The sequence below is a fragment of the Bombus pascuorum genome, chromosome 1 (assembly GCF_905332965.1).
Source record: "Bombus pascuorum chromosome 1, iyBomPasc1.1, whole genome shotgun sequence".
In the NCBI taxonomy this organism is placed as follows: Eukaryota; Metazoa; Arthropoda; class Insecta; order Hymenoptera; family Apidae; genus Bombus; species Bombus pascuorum.
Window position 1 is genome coordinate 22125008 of NC_083488.1, and position 20231 is coordinate 22145238.

The following is a 20231-nucleotide window of genomic DNA, read 5'->3' on the forward strand; positions in this document are numbered from 1 at the left end:
AGGAAAGATTAATAGGACTCTGAAGCTTATACGAAGATACATATGTAAATATAAAGACTATATTCGCCTTTATGTATCACGTACAGTTGACGATGCTCATGAAGATTCTATGTGGTATTCGTTCCAGATCCATCTGCCTCAGGTTCTTCCTGCGAGGATGATGAAGATGGTCGCCGAGTGGATATCAGAAAGCGCAAGAACAGTCTGTACGCGTCTTCCTCGACTCGTGCTCTGTCAGTAGACAGAGAAAAAGAGTTAAGCTCGGTCGACGGGGCTGTGGTGGACTGCGTAGCCCTGGTGCATCTCACGGATCAATCACCCACCGAATCTAATCAGCCGGTCCGCCATCCATCACCCTATTACTACGGCGATTTGTTCAAGGTACCGGATCAAATAAGCAAGTCACAGCCGAACAGGTACAGAAAAAGCGTTAGTCTCGACGTACCGGGTGAACGTTCACGAACACCCGGTATACCGAAGAGAAACTCGGTGGCGGGTGATGGGGGTTCCTATTCATCTCAGCAACAACAACAACAGCAGCAGCAGCAGCAACCACAGCAGCAACATTATCAACAACAGCAGCTACAGCAGCAACATCCATTACAGCCACAACAACATTATCAAAGTCAGGATCTAGTGAGCCCCACGTCGGGGAGCGAGCATGCTGTCCCAGCCAGAAACGAGATCCTCTCGTCGTGCATCATCACCGAGTGGGATCACACCCTCATGCCTCCTCATAGATTGTTAAGCCACGACCTACCAACCACGGTTTGTACTTGCGTCGCATCAGCTGAAGAAGAGGAGGATGAGCTAGATCAACGGCAGCCGCAGCTAACGCGGCACCAAGTGCGCAAGCTACGTCGTACACGGAGGATAGACCCGCAACCGATACTCGTCGAGGACGAGGACGACGTGGAGGGAGAGGACGAGGGTGAGGAAGAGGAGGAGGAGGACGTGGAGGTGGAGGAAGACGAGGAAGAGATGGCTAGGCAACGTCACCTCTACGAGACGGCCTTTGATTGCAAGGTCAATCGCTCTGACGATGACCTCGATGACCTCGATCGGGTTACCAATCATCCTGTGTTGCATTCACAGGTACGTATCAATGTTCTTATCTTTTATCATCTACGATTATGTTTTATTTTTCTTACGATGTTGGGGTACTTTATGAAATTTATTTCTTTATTTACATATTCGATAAATATTTCTTCTATTTGTCATAGTAAATAATATAATATAATATAGTATGTCCATATTTCTTCACGGATTTCCCCGTTTCTTTACGATATAGATGCCTTGTTTCATCGTTTTACGGAAAAGATTCCAGGATTATCATTTTTACGGGAACATCTGCGATTTATTTTTGCGATTTATTTCCCGAGTTTGCCTGTTCTCTGATATTAGGGAAACACGGGGCCGCTGGTCTTTAATGAAAAGCAATTAAAGTCTAATATATCTCAAAATGTTACGGGATTTCGGAACACGAACTATGAATCTTCCCCTATCTAGCACTAATTGAACTTTAATTGCGGCCGAACCGTATAATTCTCTCATTATACGAGAACGTAGTTATACCTTCGCATTGTATAAACTAACTTCTGATATACTTGAGAGACTCACAATGAAATATTAATTCCCCGATCAGTTCCTATTCATTCACTTTCACGATGAATATACTTATGATAATTATTGATTATTGTTTGATAATGCAGATCAGAAGCAGCAGCGCGATACCAGTAAGCAGAACGAGCTCATCGACAGACACGTCGAAGCAACAACAACAGCAACAACAGCAAGTCCCATACGCTGGTCAGTCCCACAGTAGCAAAGATCGACGCAAAGTTGTACTTCTCCGCCCAAAACCGATTCCGAGCCGTCTTCAGCAGCAGCAGCAGCAACAGCAACAGCAGCAGCAACAATCAGACAATATTTCTACTCTGTCCCAAGACATCGAATCCCTCCAGATCAATTCAAGCGACGAGAAAACCGGTTCACCGAGACTACCGGCCCGAGGTTATACTCCGTCACCTCCATCCACGGCACCGTTGCCTGCCAAATTTCATGGGAACCGTGATCACTTGTTGTTAAACATACGCAGCACACCAAACCTGCCCTGTCAACCTGACCATCCACGTCTCAAGGATCTAAGATTGCCCGTAAAGTCTCTATTGAGAGCGAAAGATTCGCCTCAAAGTAGCGAGGGTAGTATTCTCGAGATCAAAAGTAGACCGAAAAGTTTTGCTCAAGACAACGTAGAATCGTCTCAGGGACGACGTTTCGACCAGGAACTGATACTAGAGTTCAAGGGGAGGCCGCGAGAGGAGAGGCAACGACCACGCAGTTTGATTCGCGAGAGCAAGCCGATCATGGAGTTCAAAGGTAGGCCTCACGAGGCCGAGAGTGATCTATTACGGCCTCGTAGGGATGTCGGCTTGTTGGAATTCAAATTACGGTCCAGTAGACGCAGGGCGGGATACTCGAGCACAGAGAGTATGGCTACCAGTAGCAGTGGAGGTAGCATGGAATCGCTTCGAAGTAGCACTAGCGAGGGTAACAGATCCACTAGTAGTTCCGAGAGTCGTCATAGTACCAGTCTAAGCTCTCACAGCTCCGACAGTGGCAGCACCAATTGCTACCATCATCATCAGCAACCTTCTATGACCGGTTTTTTAACCCACCACGCGAACAAACTACACATACTGTCTCCTATCTCTGACAAATCGTCCCAAGAACCTGCCTCCGAGACTTCCGACAACAACCGTAACAACAACTCCCAGAAAGCCTCGCCTGAAGAGAACGTGACCACGGAGAATAACGTAACCGCATCGAATAACACGAACACAAACACAGGGAATACAAATACAAACTCCGTGACCTCACCGATGGACACGTCTTTCAAGAAGAGACGCACACCGCAAAACAAGAATCTGATTAACTTGGCCCTGCAATCCTCGTCGTCGGGCGATGCGGAGATCCAAGGATCGGACAGTGGCATCTCGATCGAGTCGCGAGCCGGGATCAAGTGCAAACCATTCGGGTTCCACTTGTTGAAACCGCAACTGGATAACATCAATCTCGTGGACAACGAGCCTGAGCTATCCGATCTGCCTTTCGACATGCCGAAACTACGAAGGAGGCGATTGCTTATGCAACAGGACGCCACCACGTCTGGCAGCGCGACCAGCGTGGATTTGAGAGACTTGCCGTTTGACATGCCAAAACTGAGAAGAAGACTAAGATGCATGCAGAGCACGGAATCCAGCGGATCACAGGCCTCTTCCAGTCTTTCTATGCGCGACGTCGAGCCGTCTGTGTTGTTTGGTAAGTTTATACCCCTGGTCTTATTCGGTTGTACAGGTTTATAGAGTTTGGTAGGTGAAGCTCTTTGATACGGGCTGAGTTTTTGAATGTCGAATGGAAATGAGATTATGGTACTGGGAAATAAGGTATCGGATAGGAGCTTTTTTACATGGTTGGTAATTGTATCTAAAGTCGAGGAATTATTATTGAATAACATACGTTGTCTTATTTGGCTTTGTCGCGTAAGTTGATCGTAGTTGTAACTTCTTCTTAGAGTTGATATACTATATTATATCTTAGAGAATACCGATTAAAAATCTATTTTCTTATTTATCAAAGAGTTTCTAATTTGTCCAAAGTATCAATAAAAATCTGTTAGAAATAATCGTGAATAATTTAATTTTATAGTAATTTTCTGAATTCTACATGGAACTCACGTAATTTATTGTGTTATAGTTTTACTATGTAGTTACACTTCGAATTTGATTCCTCAATACTTGTACAGGCTAGTATTCGCGATACTCGAGAGATCCGTAGATAAAGTAAATTGCTGAATTTAAAGACGTGTCTAATAAATTTTTATCACCGCTTTCTTGTAAAAATGACTTTGACGTTAAAATAATTATCAAGAAAATGAACGCCTGAAAGTTCAGTGCGCAATGTTGTAAATGGATTCTCCCTTCTTTAATCGAGCGCCTAGCCATTAAAACGATAAAAACCGTACTTTCGGCATCTCGAGGTAAACTAAGTACTTATCAACGCTAGGGGACACCGTAATTTGATGCTGATCGTTATGAACCTTCCAGACAGCGGCTAATATCGTTAAGCTTCACTTAGCGCCTGCATCCCTCTCAGAGACTAAATATTTAACGTTACCAACACATATTCCTTAATACATGTATAGGGTATCCTGCGAATAGTAGTATAAGCATCAAGTGGGTGACACTACATGAAATTATGTCAAAAACATAGAATACAATTTTTCCACGTGAAGCTTCGTTTCCGAGAAAATTGATATTGAACGTTTGTCTGATATATACGTCTATATTCTACTTACAGTGTCTAACTAGCTTGAGATATCGCTGTAAATTAATATTTATAATTATAGTGATGTTTATCGTATTGAGAAACTATGAAACAGAATATTCATACATAATATATATATTTTATTATTTTATAGTAAACTCAGTTTGATAAATTAAGCGCAAACTACGCAAAAGAAATATTTTCAGCAATTCCCAAAGTAATAAAATTTATCCTTCGTAATTATTTCGCTTCATTGGGCGTTTTGCATTATTCGATACAATAAATGCAAATGTACGTTAGAAACACTAACTTACAATTAAAATCTGTTAAACTGAAACCCAGTTAAGTGCACATTCACCAAACACTTAAAGTCAATTTTCTTAAAAAGAAAAACTAGTACAGGAATACCTTCTTCTATATATATTGTATTTTGACCTGGTTTTCAATTTCCAATTTCAGTGTAAGTGTCACATATCACATTATACTGTATAATATATTTCCAACTGTGTTTTCCACCACTCGATTGCATTGAAATAAGGATTAAAATACCGAAGCTAGAAAACAATAGAGAAAATACAGGTTCATTGAAATTCTAATCCTTGAACCTTTTGTTGAATTTTGCCGCTCGTGTTAACCTACTCCTATAACCAGAGCATTGCTTTAAGGAGCGTTCTTCTGCGCGTGAGGAAAGTTCGAAAGCTTTAATTAACGTCGTCTCGCGCGTATTTCTCTCGAAAACTTTACGTTATCCGTAAAGTCGTGCAACGATACAAGGTTCCCGGTTTCTCCCGCGAAGGACTCAAGTTTCTCTTTGGTGGATTGTGAAATTGTACAGACTACTTGTCACAGAGAGGTAAATCTGGCTAGGCTTAACTTGATTTGCTTAGTCACGACGAATCAGTTATGCACTGGTCGTTGCTGTATAAACATAGATTACTGAAACACTAGGCGACGCATACATAACACGGTGTACGTGAATCTATTATACTGATTTGTACCTGAATCTTGTTCATTGATTAGCATCTTCGGTAACAAGAAATTTCATAAAGAATTTTCTAAACTTCATAAAAAAGAAACAAACAAATATCGAAACTTGAAAGGGTAATGGAGAAGAAAAGGAAACTTTTTGCTAAAATTCAGATAGGAAAAAATTCCAGAAGCTTTGAAATAATTAAAAGCTAAGAATTACCGAGTTAATTTATTATTGTCATATTTCGGAAACAATCAGGCAGAGCATAAGGAATATTCAATTAAGAAAATTGAAACTGATTTGAACAGAGGTATGTACGAATTAATTACAACAAATGAAAATAATTTTTGTGCGAATTACAAAAACAAATTACATGTGTCTCTCAAAAATATTAAAAAAGTACAATTTTGTTTACTCGAAGTAGAAATAAATGTTTAACAATTTGTATTACGTTAGAAACACTATAGAAACTAGACAGAAACTATCAACCAATCACAGGACTGACATGCGCGACCCAGAAGCCTAATCATTCGATATCTTAATGCTCTTATAACGACACCGATGGAAAAAAAACTGGCAGAGCCAGGGATTTGCCAGATCGTAGATTTATGCGTCATCGATCACCGATCGGCCTTAATACTTGAATTTGATCGTGATTTGCGGGCTATATCAGTGGGCGTTCGGAATTAGTCAGCTGATTAAGCTTCTGGCCCCCTGTTTTCCAACCAATGTCGTACTCATGAGCTCCCTAAGTTACGTTCTGATGGGAGTTTCATCTGGCAGCTATTCTCCCAGCTTCGAAATTGCGAAAGCTATAACACGAAAGCTTCGAGTTGGCGTCGCGTTGCCTGCAGGCAAAATCTGCGCTACATAGCGATCGTAGGGTGGTAAATAGCGCTATACTTGTATTGCATCGGTGTATCCTAGGGTGCTGTGATTCACGAAGGGACGAGAGGGAATGTAAAAATGTGAAAGGATTATTTTTAACGGTGAACGAGTGTCCATAAATGGACGAGAGCTCGCTAAATCGATTCTTTTGAAAGTATTGACTGCTGGAAAATTAATGGTTGGGAGAATAGTGAGAGTAAAAAAGAGGAAAATTGTGACGATGATGAATTTCCTCCATTTTAATGTGTTTTGGTGTTTGTTTGGAAGTTTTATTGTAGAATGAAATGATTGCAAAGGAGACAAGAATAATGCAAAATTTATGTGATTATGTAGGGTGAAGTAACCGAAAGAACGTAAGCAAATTGTTGCTTTGTAAGTTGCAGATCCAGTGAGCTAAAGTTTAAATAGATTTTAAAATTAGTCCAGTAAATTCAGTTACTTGTATCCCAAAAAGATAATTCTAGAATAGATAGAAATAGTATGCAACAAAATCCTCATATTTATTTCTTTTTTTTTAAATTCTATTGATTAAGTATTCTTATCTCTTAAAAAATGTACCTTAAGAGTTCTGCAACATATTTAAATGTTATATTACAAGCATTATTGGAGTATAACTTAAGTTTAAACAAAACTTTCATAAGCTTCAGCGAAATATACATTTTCAGAGACATGAACAAACATAAGCTTCTACGAACGTCAATAGAATTTGACGTTTTTGTGAAATCTATCTTTATCATTTTTACCATCAAAAACACATAACTGTAACATTTCGTAACATCAACAACAACCCCCAAGCGTGACTGAATTTATTCAATCATTTTATGTATTGCTACGTCCGAGGATATTGTGGCTCGGTTGTATACCGATCCTCGAATTCTCGATTTTTATGATCGGAGTCAGCTGCGTTGGGATCGAGAAGCTATTTTTTTCCCGGTTTGATGGATGTCGGTCGGCTCGTAGCCGTAAATTACATTTTGAAGAGGGAAAGGGGAAGTGTTTCCGCACGCGATCGAGAACAGATTCCCGAAAATCTCCGCGCTTTTTTCGAAGTGCCGACAATTACTTATCGTGCCCGGCAGGGCAACTTTAAGCACGGATGATCGATCGGTGTATTTATTTTTCATCCTTCTATTTCTCTACTGATTTTATTAATCTCCTTCCGATGAATCGTCGATCGCGCAAGAAATAGCAATTTCTTAAAAAATTAACGAACAGGATCACAGTGACGAGAGAAAAATTAATATCGTGGAATGTAATTCCAATTTTGTCTTCTTTTGTTTTTCACCGTTGCCGATATGTTAGATTCGCTTTAACAGCGCAGCGTCGCTTTAATTGGCCTTCGATCAACGGCGTCGCTTTTCCGCCGACGCCAATAACCATCGCGGAATTATCACGTCATTTCTATGAGGTAATTGAAAGGCAGCAACGCGTTAACACGTTTCGTAGAGTGTGTATAATTGCTTAAAAATGAAATTTAGTAGTTTGATGTCTAATATATCTTGAACAATACATCCTTTTCTTGAGAATTATATTGTTTGCACTATTAAAAAAATTTTAAGTTATATACAAAACTGTTAGAAACAAAAATAAAAAACTAATCGGCCTGAACGAAAAGTAACCAAAAATCGGTCCAGCACGGAACCTTTTAAACGATGCACAGTAACGAACAGCTCGCGTGGAGATGGTTTTTGTGTAGGCGAGATCGTGCGAATGGTTTTGTGAGCGTTTCGATAAAGTTGGAAAGGATTATACGTATTTTCTGCTACAGATACTACGTTCCAGCGCGTTTTTCATTTAACGAGCATGGAAACTGAGAAATGGAAAATATTTTAGATAGATATATTCGTTATATTTTAAATCTCAGTTTAACCAGATCAATTTAATTAATTTAATTAATGATTACTTGATTCGTATAGATAATACCATTTTACTATATAATTTCAAATACGTAGTTATACGATTCCGATGAGAACATATTCCTCTAAATTTTACCAAAATTTACACACCTACTACATATATTCGCACAATAAACAGTAGAAACATTAGCATTGAGGCGCATAAAGAGCGCAACGATAATTACCAATTATGCAAAATGAAGTGTCAAAATGCATCAGCGCCGTTCATGACAGAAAATGGAAAGACGTAATTTTATTATTTTCTTGTCCATCCAACCAAAGGGAATTCGATACAAGCTGCTTGATGCATTTACTGCTGGTAAATATGACGTTTTTCGGTAGTGTTTCTCGCTGTTACACAATTTCATTGAATCGACGTATGCATCGATAGCAGCGAATGTTAATTGCAGAGTGAAATTAAAAAACATGATCGTTGCATGGTCTATTAAACCGTCGAAAAGGGTTTATCCCTGGAGGGTATTAACGCGGGTATTTTCCGAAAGGACGGTTTTCGATTCACCGGTCGTTTTGTTCCCTTTCGCTTTCTCCTTTGGCGTTTCATCCGCGGCGACGGGCGACTAACCCGGAAGAAACACGGTTCCGCATTGTGCTTGCGAACAAAACGTCCGAGGTTGCAGCGCGTGTCCGCAATGCGCGTGAGACCAGTGACGCGAATATAGACCGGGACTCGAACTACGAACCGCAATATCTTTGTCCTCGTGTACCTCTGTGCACGTGTTGTATTCGTGGCGGTGTTCATCTTTGCATGGACGGAAGCGCAAACGCGCGCGGCACGTGTGTTTCGTATTGTCGTAGGTTTACGTTGTGCGGAGGCGTGCTGTCATCGCGGCGATACCAAGAGCATATTGGAAATATCGGAAATATTACGCCCTACTTGCGACGAGAGCGTGCTGCTTCCCCCGCGTCGACTTTTGTAAACGTCAATGGCGACCCTTTCGTTATGCGACTCCTGTCAAAGATGTACTTTTTTCACTTGCTAAAAATAGCTTGCCAATGGATGAACGAGCGTCGTCTACCAGTCGTTTTAACCTGCCGCTTTTCGATGATTCGTTTGGATGATTCGTGATAGTGCGATGTAACGAAAGGTGCTTGGAACGCTTGATTTTGAACAGCTTTTTCAATAATTTTGGTTCTATTACGTGTTGTAAATATTTAATTATTATGTGCGTTTCTTTCCTATGTCAGGCATTGATTTTATGCGATTGTCTTGGCGAGTTCAGGTTTCCTATTCGAACCATACTTTGAATATATGAAAATAAAGGGGATGAATAGTTCATTTTTAATACATTCCTGAAGTTGAATTAACATTTCATTTTGCTCCCTTAATTATAATTCCATTGTCTTTATTTTATTTCTCTGCTGCTTCGTTTGTGTAATAAGTACGGAAACATTTCTTGTTTAATTTACGTTCGGTACTTGATAATTGTCATAGGTGAAAGACAAATTGAAATATATTAAAGTTTACTGCATTGTGTTACTTTAAGATCAATTCTTAGAAAATTTGTTGTCATCTTGCAAACGTATAGATTAAAGTGAAATAATATGTCATAATTTGAGTTTCATGAACTTACGAATTAGGAAAATAATGTTCATTGGGCTTAATGAATTCTCAAATAAAGAACTTAAATTTATTAAGTGACGTACCGATTTTTTTAATAGAATGTATAAAAAGATAGTATACTTTATATATATAGCTCACAGTGTCTCATTATGTCGAAGAAGCGGAAAGTCAAGTTCAGCTCTTGAACGTTGAAACGAGGTCTGAATTAAACGGAAAACTCGCTAGCTTACATAACTTAATATCTGTTTCCGTATCTGGAATCTAGCCTTACATCCTCGTGAATTCGACCGTTTCGCATAACTGAATAGATGGAGCATCCGAATTATGTAGCGGGCGAAATAATTAGGATGCCAAGTTGTCGAAAGGGATATTTTCTTGCTTGCGCTCATTTTTCTTATCCGATATAATTTCATCATACCTCGCTTGATTTATGAAACTTTTATAAAATAAACGTCTGCATTATTAAACATTTTTCTAAATTGAATATCATTTTTTACCTTTCTTAATTGAAATTTAAAGCTGAAGATAAATCTTTCAGTTATCGCGCGATGGTATTAAATCGTCATTGTAGGGGCCGTATTTATAACTTCATCTTTAATCAAATCCTCAAATCTCTTATTAATTAATGGTTTCATAACATTTTGATAAGCGTTATCCAATACTCTTGCAGAAGTCTGGGAATTTTTGAAGAACTGTAATTATAAATTTATTATGTTACGTAGTATCGCTCAATAGAATAATTTTTCGTGCATTTAAAAAAAAAACAACTTTTGGTCAGTTTCTTTTCCTTGATATTTAAGTAACTAGCCCTCTTATCTTCCAAAGAATTGATTAACAAAATTTAATCTATTAAAATGGTTTATGTTCTCTCATACAATTTATTTCCCATTTTAATCACTCGTATTGTAATTGAATGTCTTTTCCACACCATACATTAAAAATTTCCTATAACATTACTATCAACATAAGATCCTTTTCCATCCTTCCAGACGTTAATCGAATCTATAAATACGTCTCCGCACGAAAGAGTGTAGTTTATATTACGGTATCGCGTTATTCTGCAAGTATTACGATCGTAGATAACTGTTACGACATTGTAAATCTCGATGTAGGTGGAACTGTGCAATTCGCGACTGCAGCATCGATGAGCCGAGAAAATTGATATTCGCAATCTCTGCGAAGGTCGATCTATCCTCGCGTCTGGACCATTTAACGGATAACTACAACGACGGTGGTCGTTAATAGGGCGAAAAGGGAATAAGAAGGTGGGGATGAAAGAGAAAAAAGCACCGTGGTCGGTATCTCCCTTCTTTCGCTTGGCTAGGTACACGAGAAAAAATTCAGCAGCTAAAGTAAAGGGGAAGAAGACTTTTGCTACTCGTATTTGAATTACTCCCGCTTTCCAACCCCGTTTCTTTTGTGTCTGCGTGACATTCACCCCTAAGAATCGCTAGGTAAGGAAGCTATCGATTTCTTTTCTATTTCCACTAGAAGCACTGTAGCATTCATACACCTTTCGTAGTTTGTTTCTCTATAAAACGTTCCACAAGTCGTACCATTGTCAATTCAGATTTTAGTTGTGATAACGAAACTAACCATGTTGCGTTCTTTTGGCCATTTCCGATTCAATGGTATTCTTTTAGCGTTAAAAGACGCTTTCAGGTTTGGGAAAAAAGAAAGAATTTTTATTAGTATGCATAATTTTTTATTTCAAATTCAAGTTTAAATATTTTAGAGAAGATGTTCAAGTCTTTTTATTTCTAGAGACAACGGCGAGATTGAAATGTAAAAATTTGAGAATCATAAGAGGCTATGAAAGGAAATGAAGATATTAACAATGTTTATAAGATCTCGTTTAGTATTAATTTAGTACTCATTTTACTCATTCGAGCTTCAATTTTTTTTCGTTTTCTTTTTTGCGTTTCTAGTTCTGTTCTCTTTCTTTCGATTCTTTTGTTTGCCATTCATTTCGTTTATTTGTAAAACCACAATGCCCGTAATAGTTTCTCTTGTCATTTCGCTTTCTGATATTAAATTCGTAATTAACGCCACATCATGTGGCTTTATGCGGTATATGCAGGCGAGCAAAGTAATTACACTTTCTCGCGCGGACACTGTTTCTTTACGTTCTATTTTCCACGCGTTCCAGTTTGAGAACAAACACGGATCTAATTTGAAAGACTTTCAAAGGGATCGACTTCCAGGTCCACGGAAACCAGGATTGAAAGCAACTTTTTTACATTTTCCACGAAACATGGTCCTCCTGTATCCGTTTTCAAATCGATTCTGTGTAAAGACAATCGCTTTGTTGTCCAAATGACGCAGATGAAACATTTGTTTTACTTTTCGCTTTTATTCCGTGCAACTGATCACATGCACGTTCACAAGGTCATCACGAAGACAATGTAATTACATCTGTTATCAAATAACTTTTTCTGAAAACAGTTAAGATAAAAAAGGTATCAGAACCTGAAATTCATTTGGCACGAACGCCAACGGCGCATTAAAAACAAACATATCGATTTTTATTGAAACGAACGTAGGTTTTGGAATACCGTGTCGTTGTTTTCGTTTGGCTTTTTCTTAACGATCCAGTATTTTTCACTGATTTATTCACTGTCGAATTTACCTTTCCAACCTTTTTTTGAACTGTATTAGCGTTTCAAGTTTTGGCAAGCAACGAAGAGAACCGATATTTTAAATATGATTCTATATGTAAATGGAACTGGCGCTTATAGTTTTCTAGGCAATGAAACGCATAGTAACGAGTGTATCCAAATACCTATTGCTATTTTACGATGTTATCGAAGAAATGCATTTTACGTCCAATCGAATTCGGTTCGTATAGTTTACTGATGTTTTCTGGCAATTCCTTTATCAAACAGTCACATTTTGGTAATCGTCCAAAATGTCTCGAACGATTTTACAAATGTCGGCTACTTGATAAATAATTATACAAATGATTATGCGATATAGAAATCGCAGAATGTGACTTCACTTCCAACATTAACGACTAGCGAATTGAACAGCTTAAGTTCCAATTAAAATTTTGTTAAGGTTATTAGATGTATGTGAAAGGAACAAAGGAACGCGTGGATAAATTGTAAGGTGGAAAATATATTTTAATACAGAAGTGTAAATACAAGTAGGAATATAATTTGAGCTGGTCCCAATCCGCACGCTAGCAGTGTTACCCTATGACTGGAAGCCCTGAAGCCACCGTCGCCTGTGTACTGTTTATGGTCTGCCTTCGTCTCAGTCTTTTGTCTGTACGCTGTCGATGGCTTCAGTGCTTGAGGAAACTAAAAGACCAGATGTAGAGTTTTCTTAGAAGTGGTGACCACTTCAACAAATTTGAATAAATTTCAAATAATTCCCAATGGTCCTAAATACTCTACACCAAATAAATAAATAAGAAATAAAAATAATTGACAAATCGTTTCAAAATATCCCTTAGTTGTTGAGATTTAATCGTATTTGAATATGCCAATGAATTTTTCAATAAACATTGGGATTAACTTTATCCCGATCGCGCTGAATCATCGGATGTTTACAAATTCGGCTTGAAAATCACAGCGACCATCCCGTTGCCAGGAATTTTCGTTATTTCATCCGCATGCAAACATGTCACACCCCATTGTCAACCGTTTACAATTGTTTACGGTACGGCAATTTTATTCCGGGGTGATTCGAGCAGTTGGAATGACAGCGGCGTTAAATTGCGACGAAACAACGAAAAACGCGTTGAGTCGGCGATATTTTCGCGCGGGGAGAGTTTACCAAGTAACGGTGTCGCGGGCTCGAATGAAATTCGTCGAACCAAATTTCACCGGATCTCTCTAACTACATTCCGTTCCCGGTGACATATTCCCGCTGGTAGAAAAATACAATTTTCGTCTGTCTGGTCAGGGAAACCAGTCACGTACAGTTTACCTCGCTCGACGCCAATTGCACGCCGTACTTCCATACTCGTACGTATATTCGACTGTCGTGAAAACGTTTGGTAACAGGCCAACACAGCACGAATGTCCGCCTCGGGCTCTAATTCCTAAACGTTCGACGACGACTGGATTTTAACCAGCGGTTTAACATTGCTCGCTAATTGTCACGGTCGACGAAATCTCTAAGTGGCATAGATCCTTACATTCGACTCAGTTAATGCTTTTTCCGTGTTAATTTGTCTGCCTGTAATTTAGTTTTCCTTTTACCACCGCTCTTTTACGTTTGCATTTTTACCAAATCTCCAAGCCAAGTACCGGAACGTGGATTTTTAATAATCATTTGATAATTGTTTGAAAATTTGTCACTGGTTGTGAATATTTGCCGAGTATCTTTGTGAAATCAATGTTTGCAATGTGTTAGTGATTATTGGTTGATTCATTGATCTATGGAAAATAGTACGTACGAGGCTGGGTTTTTTTTACTGTGTTCTATACATTTCATTTTTGTAGTACCAATTTTTGTGAAACTACTGCTACATGGTAGGATAATTAATATGCTTTAATAAACTTACTGGGTAATTATAAGTGCATGCTATAATTTGTTATTAATATTCTTCCTTATTTTATTCTATTCCTTCTTAAAACTTTATATCTCAAAAATCATTTGTCGATTCAAGTTACATTTTTTCTTTTTTTATTTATTTAAAAGCTTCCATGTGTTCGAATAAATATTTTTTAAATTATCTGCAGGAGCAAAAATTTTATGAACGCCTGGTGGATAATCGGACTTACGTGTCATCTTCCTCCCTCTCGTTCATTTTCTTTTGTATTATTTCTTTCATTTTTTTTTTTTTAATCACAGTTCGTCGTTGGTACCTTGCTCGTGCAATTAATTCGCAAGGGTGTTTTTCGAGTTTGGCGAGAAACTACATCGCGAAGATACGCCATTAATTTAGAGCTATGTCTATACAGCCTGCTGCGATCTGCAGCTTCATTATAAATAGTTATGACACGCTGCGAGAACCAGGCAGTGATTTGACCGCTTTCAGAGCATCAGATTTCTAACAGAATCAAAAGACAGATTTTTGAACAAGTCGAGATGGAAATGTTAACAAGTTGGGAAAACGAAGCGGCGAGGCGGGTAGTGAGTGGTGAAACGGTTGGGTTTATCAGCGAACTTTTGACCCAAATCGACGCTTAGCGGTGGAATGTTTAGGTACTTTGTGAAAAGTAGGAGATAAAATTGAAATGGTAGAGTAAAGGAAGAGAATGCAACGATAGAGCTGAACGAAGTTAATCGACGTTCAGTTTATCCTGTAGTATTTAGGCTTGAAACATTGAATCACTAAGAAGTTAGAAAATTCTGCTGTTTTCTTAAATATGTATACGTAAAATTCCATATTTTATATTCCAAAAAATTGAAAATAACTAACTACTTAAAATAGTAAATTAATTTTAGAATTATATTCACTATAATTCTGAAATGAAATTTTCTAAACTATGACTATCATAGTAACGTTTCTAGACCTAAGCCTAATAGACCTACGCGTCCACAGAAAAGGAAGTAATAAACTACTATTTACCAAGTAATTGACGTTGATCGTGCGTATCGATACGCGTTACAACACGAGTGAACCGGTGATCCTCGAGCAAATTGCACGATACATCGACAAGAACGTCGTATGTGCGTACGGTAGTTCATATTTCATGAGGATCGAGCCGTATCAAGCATTCGAAGCAGGTTCGAAGTGTTTGTTACCGCATCGATAAGGGCAGCTAGCCTGGCTGGGGAGATCGTAGAAGGAGGGGTTGTGTAACTGCAACATCTGTTGGCGAAGATCTTAAGGTCTATCCCCGCGTTAGTATCCCGCATCTGTTGTTCGGACGTTTCGACACATCGCGAGCTTTCCTATCATTGGGGGAGAAACCGGCGTACCGTTGAAAAGATTCCGAATCTTAAGAGCCGCGAAACGTGGCCGAACTTGCGATCTCACAGTGACTCGTCATGTTTCCAGGGATATGTACGGAGATTATTGATCAAAGTGACAGTAAAATTGCGATTGTATGAATTTCAGAGCGAGATTGAAAAATAAAAAGATTGATGATACTGTAGGATGATAAATAACTATGTAAGTTTTTACGTCTTGTTTTTTTTTTTTTTTTTAGAGAATTTCTTTCAGACTTGGATCGCAGCGATTCGCATTTGGCAACCGAACGATGTTTCAGCGTTCTTGCTTCCTGAACTTCTGTCACAATATCCATTTATGTGGTCTCTGCTTGGTTCATAGCTCTTTTATTCTCTGTAACACTTTTAGGACGTTGCAATTCATCGTATATCGAACTTCGTGGTAACAATTTTATGTGTTTTTCAACTTCATTCTTAATAGAGAGTTGATCTTTTTATTAAATTTCTTTCCTCATTTGATATATTTCACTAGTTGAGGATGTTCATGTAATAGCAAGATATATTTACAAACGGAATTTTACCGCTATAAACGAACGAATGATATTTCGAAAATTTCATCGACGAGAATTTTCTAACCATAAAACGTTGAACGTTATGCTACTCCTTTATACGAAGTTGAAGCATCTAAGAACCGCTTAATGACTGAAGCAAATAATAGTATCGTGCATTCTGTTAGCAGAGGACTTACCCCAGGGTACATGGCTGTTGGTATACGTACGCTCAAGCATTGCCATGGGACTTTATAAAATCGAATAGTGGTTAAAGCAACATATACTACCCATAACCGAAGAAATATAACAAAACTCTTAGGTTAAATATTTATTTTATTATCTGTTTAATATTAAACCAAATGAGGAATTAGTCTTTATACTACAATTGCATAAAAATTTCATCACTTTTTAAATAACAGATTTAAAGTGATTTTCGAAGAGACAAGAGGAAAACAAATTTCTTCCATTTAACGATGTAACAAGTTTCTCGTGTCTCTGCTTTTAGGGTGAACATTCTCACCGTACCGTGAAGCGCAATTTTCGATCACAAGTCTTGCGTGAAGCTTTCCAACATCTGCTTGAATCTTCGATTTCTTCCATTGGGGGAGACTTTTCTAGAGCGCGACTGACTCATGAAATATTTTCACGAAGCACGACTTTGCGAAACTTTCCATTCTTCTCTTTCGTTTGATGAGCGAACGTATTTTTATTTGACGTTTACATGACACTAAGGTAAAAATACCATTTTAGTCGAACGATCAAATGTCAGTGTTAAATTATTTACTAGAATATTCCTAGAAAACTTGAAATGCTAAATTTCATTAATCATCTTCCACGTAATAATAGATGTGTATAATAATTCTTTCAAGCAAAATTCTGATATTATCATAATGGTTATCGTAATGGTTTCAGTACATTCCATGGTGCTGCATTGTGCTTGGAAAAAAGTTCACATATTCACCATAAAATTACAGTCCTCAAGTGACGTTATACAAATAACACTCGAATTATAAAAAAGAAAAATAATTTGCTAATATTCCAATATAGTTTACACGTAATACTTAAAGTCCATTTATCCATAATCCAAACAGTATAAACGCAACAAAGTTTTAACGCACCATTTACATCTTCTTCCACTTCCTGCAGTAAAAGCATCTTTCCGTTCCATCGTGGCTGATGAAATTGTAACAATTTCTCACTTCTACGGCAAAGGACCTTCCCCTTTTTTCCACGTCGCGCGACGACATTCAGACACACTTCTGTTTTAATGGCGCACCGAGACTCGGTGGAATCGCCCGCGATCCTTCCAGGCGGTCGTGTGACGCACCGCCGTGACAAATTCTTCGTTCTCGTAAATCTACACGAGGAATTCCACCCTCGTCTTCTCGACAATAAATACGAATCGTCCATGTGAGTATATTTGATTGTTCACAATCGCCACGATGAGAAGCCTCGATTTTCCGCGTGACACGTTAGCTCTGCGTCCTGATTTTCACGGGGAATTAAAAGTTTCCTTCACTTCCGGCCGCTGGTGATATATACTATCCGAATAGGACACGGCGAGATTTCCGGTGATTCCTCTGTGACGAGGAATTTCCCTCGAGACTTCAACGTCTGACTTTCCCTAAGTTTCTACCACTGATGGTCTCTTCCTTTTTTAGTACAACTCTCTCAGACGATGTCTTCGTTGTAGGAAACTCTTGCTACTTCCAGGCGATACAACGAGAATATTCTGGTTTCTTTATTTTGGACATTTTATTGATAGACTGTTACGTGGAGTGGAGTGGAATATGAAAAGAACGGTTCTGAGTGTTTTGTAATTGGAGTTATCTTCTTTTTATAATTGGTCCTTTGCAATTGCTATAATAGTTTATTAGCGTCTCTGATAAGATCATAGGTTAAGCTTTATCAGTTTCAAGTATAATTAGAACAGTTTTAGGAATGTTTGTTAAAATTTGTTTAATTATGTTTTATAGAAGACGAATTGATAGTAAGATATGATTTAACAATAGAATATTTGTTATAGTTTAGGATGAAATGGTATCTTATATATTTACTTCTTCAAAATCGTAACGTATACAAATAATGTATTATAATTTGTTGCTTCAACAAATTACAAAAATATAAATTATAAAATTGTTCCAAAAATATCCTATATATCTTCCTACTTGTTATACAGTACCATTCTTGGTTATTAAAACAAAGTAGTTCCCCACGGTTCCTCATACCCAGAGATGGAAATACCCAGGAAGTGTTCATGGAAAAAGTTACCGGTATCTGCCGTTCCCGCGTGAAACTCGACAACTTCATCCCCGCGATAACAAGTTTCCAAAGTCGCTTGTTCCATATCGTCAGCTCGTGCCACATCCGCGTATACAAATAACGCAGAGACAGTTATTCGCATACCGAGGGCGTCTTCTTAGCTCGCGCGAAACGTACTCGCGACTCTCTTCGCATTTCCCAAGGGACGGGGCTCGCCTGGATGGAGAACCACCGCGAAGAAATTGATTGAGACGTATCTCTGTCTGAGACGGATATTAAAACAGTCTGCGGAGGAAACGAGAAAATAAGTGTACAGGCGTCAAGAGGAGAATTTCCCGAAGAAAATGCGCACGAAAGCGTACACGCGAGCGAATAGTACAGCAGAATTTCATTTGTCCCGTCTTTATTTATTAAAATAAAATTGTGGAAATGAAGATTCCAGGCGGTCGTTTATAGCAAATGATTCAATTTTAAGTATTAAAAATATGTTTCGAAGTTGTAGTTTAACCGAAATTATTGAAAAATATTATAAAGTAATAAGTCTGAGTAGGAAGTTTTTGAATCCTGATCATTGAGTTGTATTTTTAAATTGTATTTCCTTGCATCGCATTGCATTGTAGTCTTATTGTTTTAATGTACCTAACTACTATCTACCATAACTGCTATCTGTTGCTATTCTACCAGCAGTACTATACATCTCTACTTCTTTATCGTTTGCAGATAATGGAAATAAAAATTATTATGAAATTTTTGTAGCAGCACATGAGTCAGAGGACTGTTGTTTTGTTGCTATGTTGTTGTTTTGCCTCGGGACATTAACACTGTCTTGACGTACAAAATGTAATGATAAATAAAGTCCGAGCAAAACAATGTCATCGCTACGAGCAACTGTCAATCAAAGTTGGATTTAAACTTTCCGGTACTTCCCCGACCAGTGTAAATAAACGAACACGATCATTAAGACAATCAGTTGTTCAGTATCGAGCATTCTTATAGTCAGTCTTTGTAGAAATCAGTTATCAATCAGTTAATCAGTAGTCAATCACGTATCAGTTGTCAGTCAATCTTTCTCATAGCTAGTGAGTACCGAGCAATCTTAGAGCGATTATCATCGAGCGATATTGTTGAAGTGATCGCCATTTCTAAGAAAACTCTACATCTGGTCTTCGGTTTTCTCAAACGCTGAGGTCATCGATAGCGCATAGACCAAAGAATGCGTTGATGACAGACCATAAGCGGTACACGCGCGACGTTGGCTTCAGGGTTCTTTTAGTCTCAGGGTAACATTGCTAGCGTGAGGATCTGGACCAGCTTACATTGTATTCCACACTTTGTACTTTAATATTCACAATATATATATACTTACAATACCTTACAATTTACCCACGCGTTTCTTTAATTCCACATACACCGAATAACCTTAACAGATATGTATACGGGAGCGAGTGTATACGTATAACGAGCAACACTTAGCGAACGATGACGAATTCTAAACTACAAATAGTTTTAAATATATTTGACTACACCAAGTATCAACTCGTCTCGTCACTATATACACCAACCCGTATAATCGTACCACCCACACTTTATTTAATGCACGATTAAATAAATTGCCGATTGAATTTACTTCAGTCAAATTCTATCATTTGAAGGAAGAATCATAGGTAAAATTATTATACTATTATATGAATTATCTGCCTTCCTCTAGTAGGCATAGATAAATGGAGTAGCGATAAAAGAATGGCGATCGATCTTGAGAGAACATGAGTTCATACTGAAAGTAGAATTTTGGTTGCATTCGTTCCTTTGGATGAATCGTTAAATGTCACTGGACTGCGGATAAATTCGGATGCGGTGGATTGTTGGAAATGGGCCATCTACAATTATAGCGTTTGTTCCGTCTTGTTATA

The 20231-nt window shown here is 38.2% G+C and overlaps 1 protein-coding gene across 1 annotated transcript in view; it reads left to right on the top strand.

Annotated features, from left to right (window-relative positions):
* The window catches only part of LOC132908361 (putative mediator of RNA polymerase II transcription subunit 26), a 254038-nt gene that overhangs the window by 225620 nt on the left and 8187 nt on the right, over positions 1–20231 (top strand). Inside the window, exons 5-6 of the mRNA XM_060962327.1 lie at positions 128–1095; positions 1713–3321. Coding sequence (XP_060818310.1) covers positions 128–1095; positions 1713–3321 — 2577 coding nt within the window. The remainder of the gene's footprint in view (positions 1–127; positions 1096–1712; positions 3322–20231) is intronic.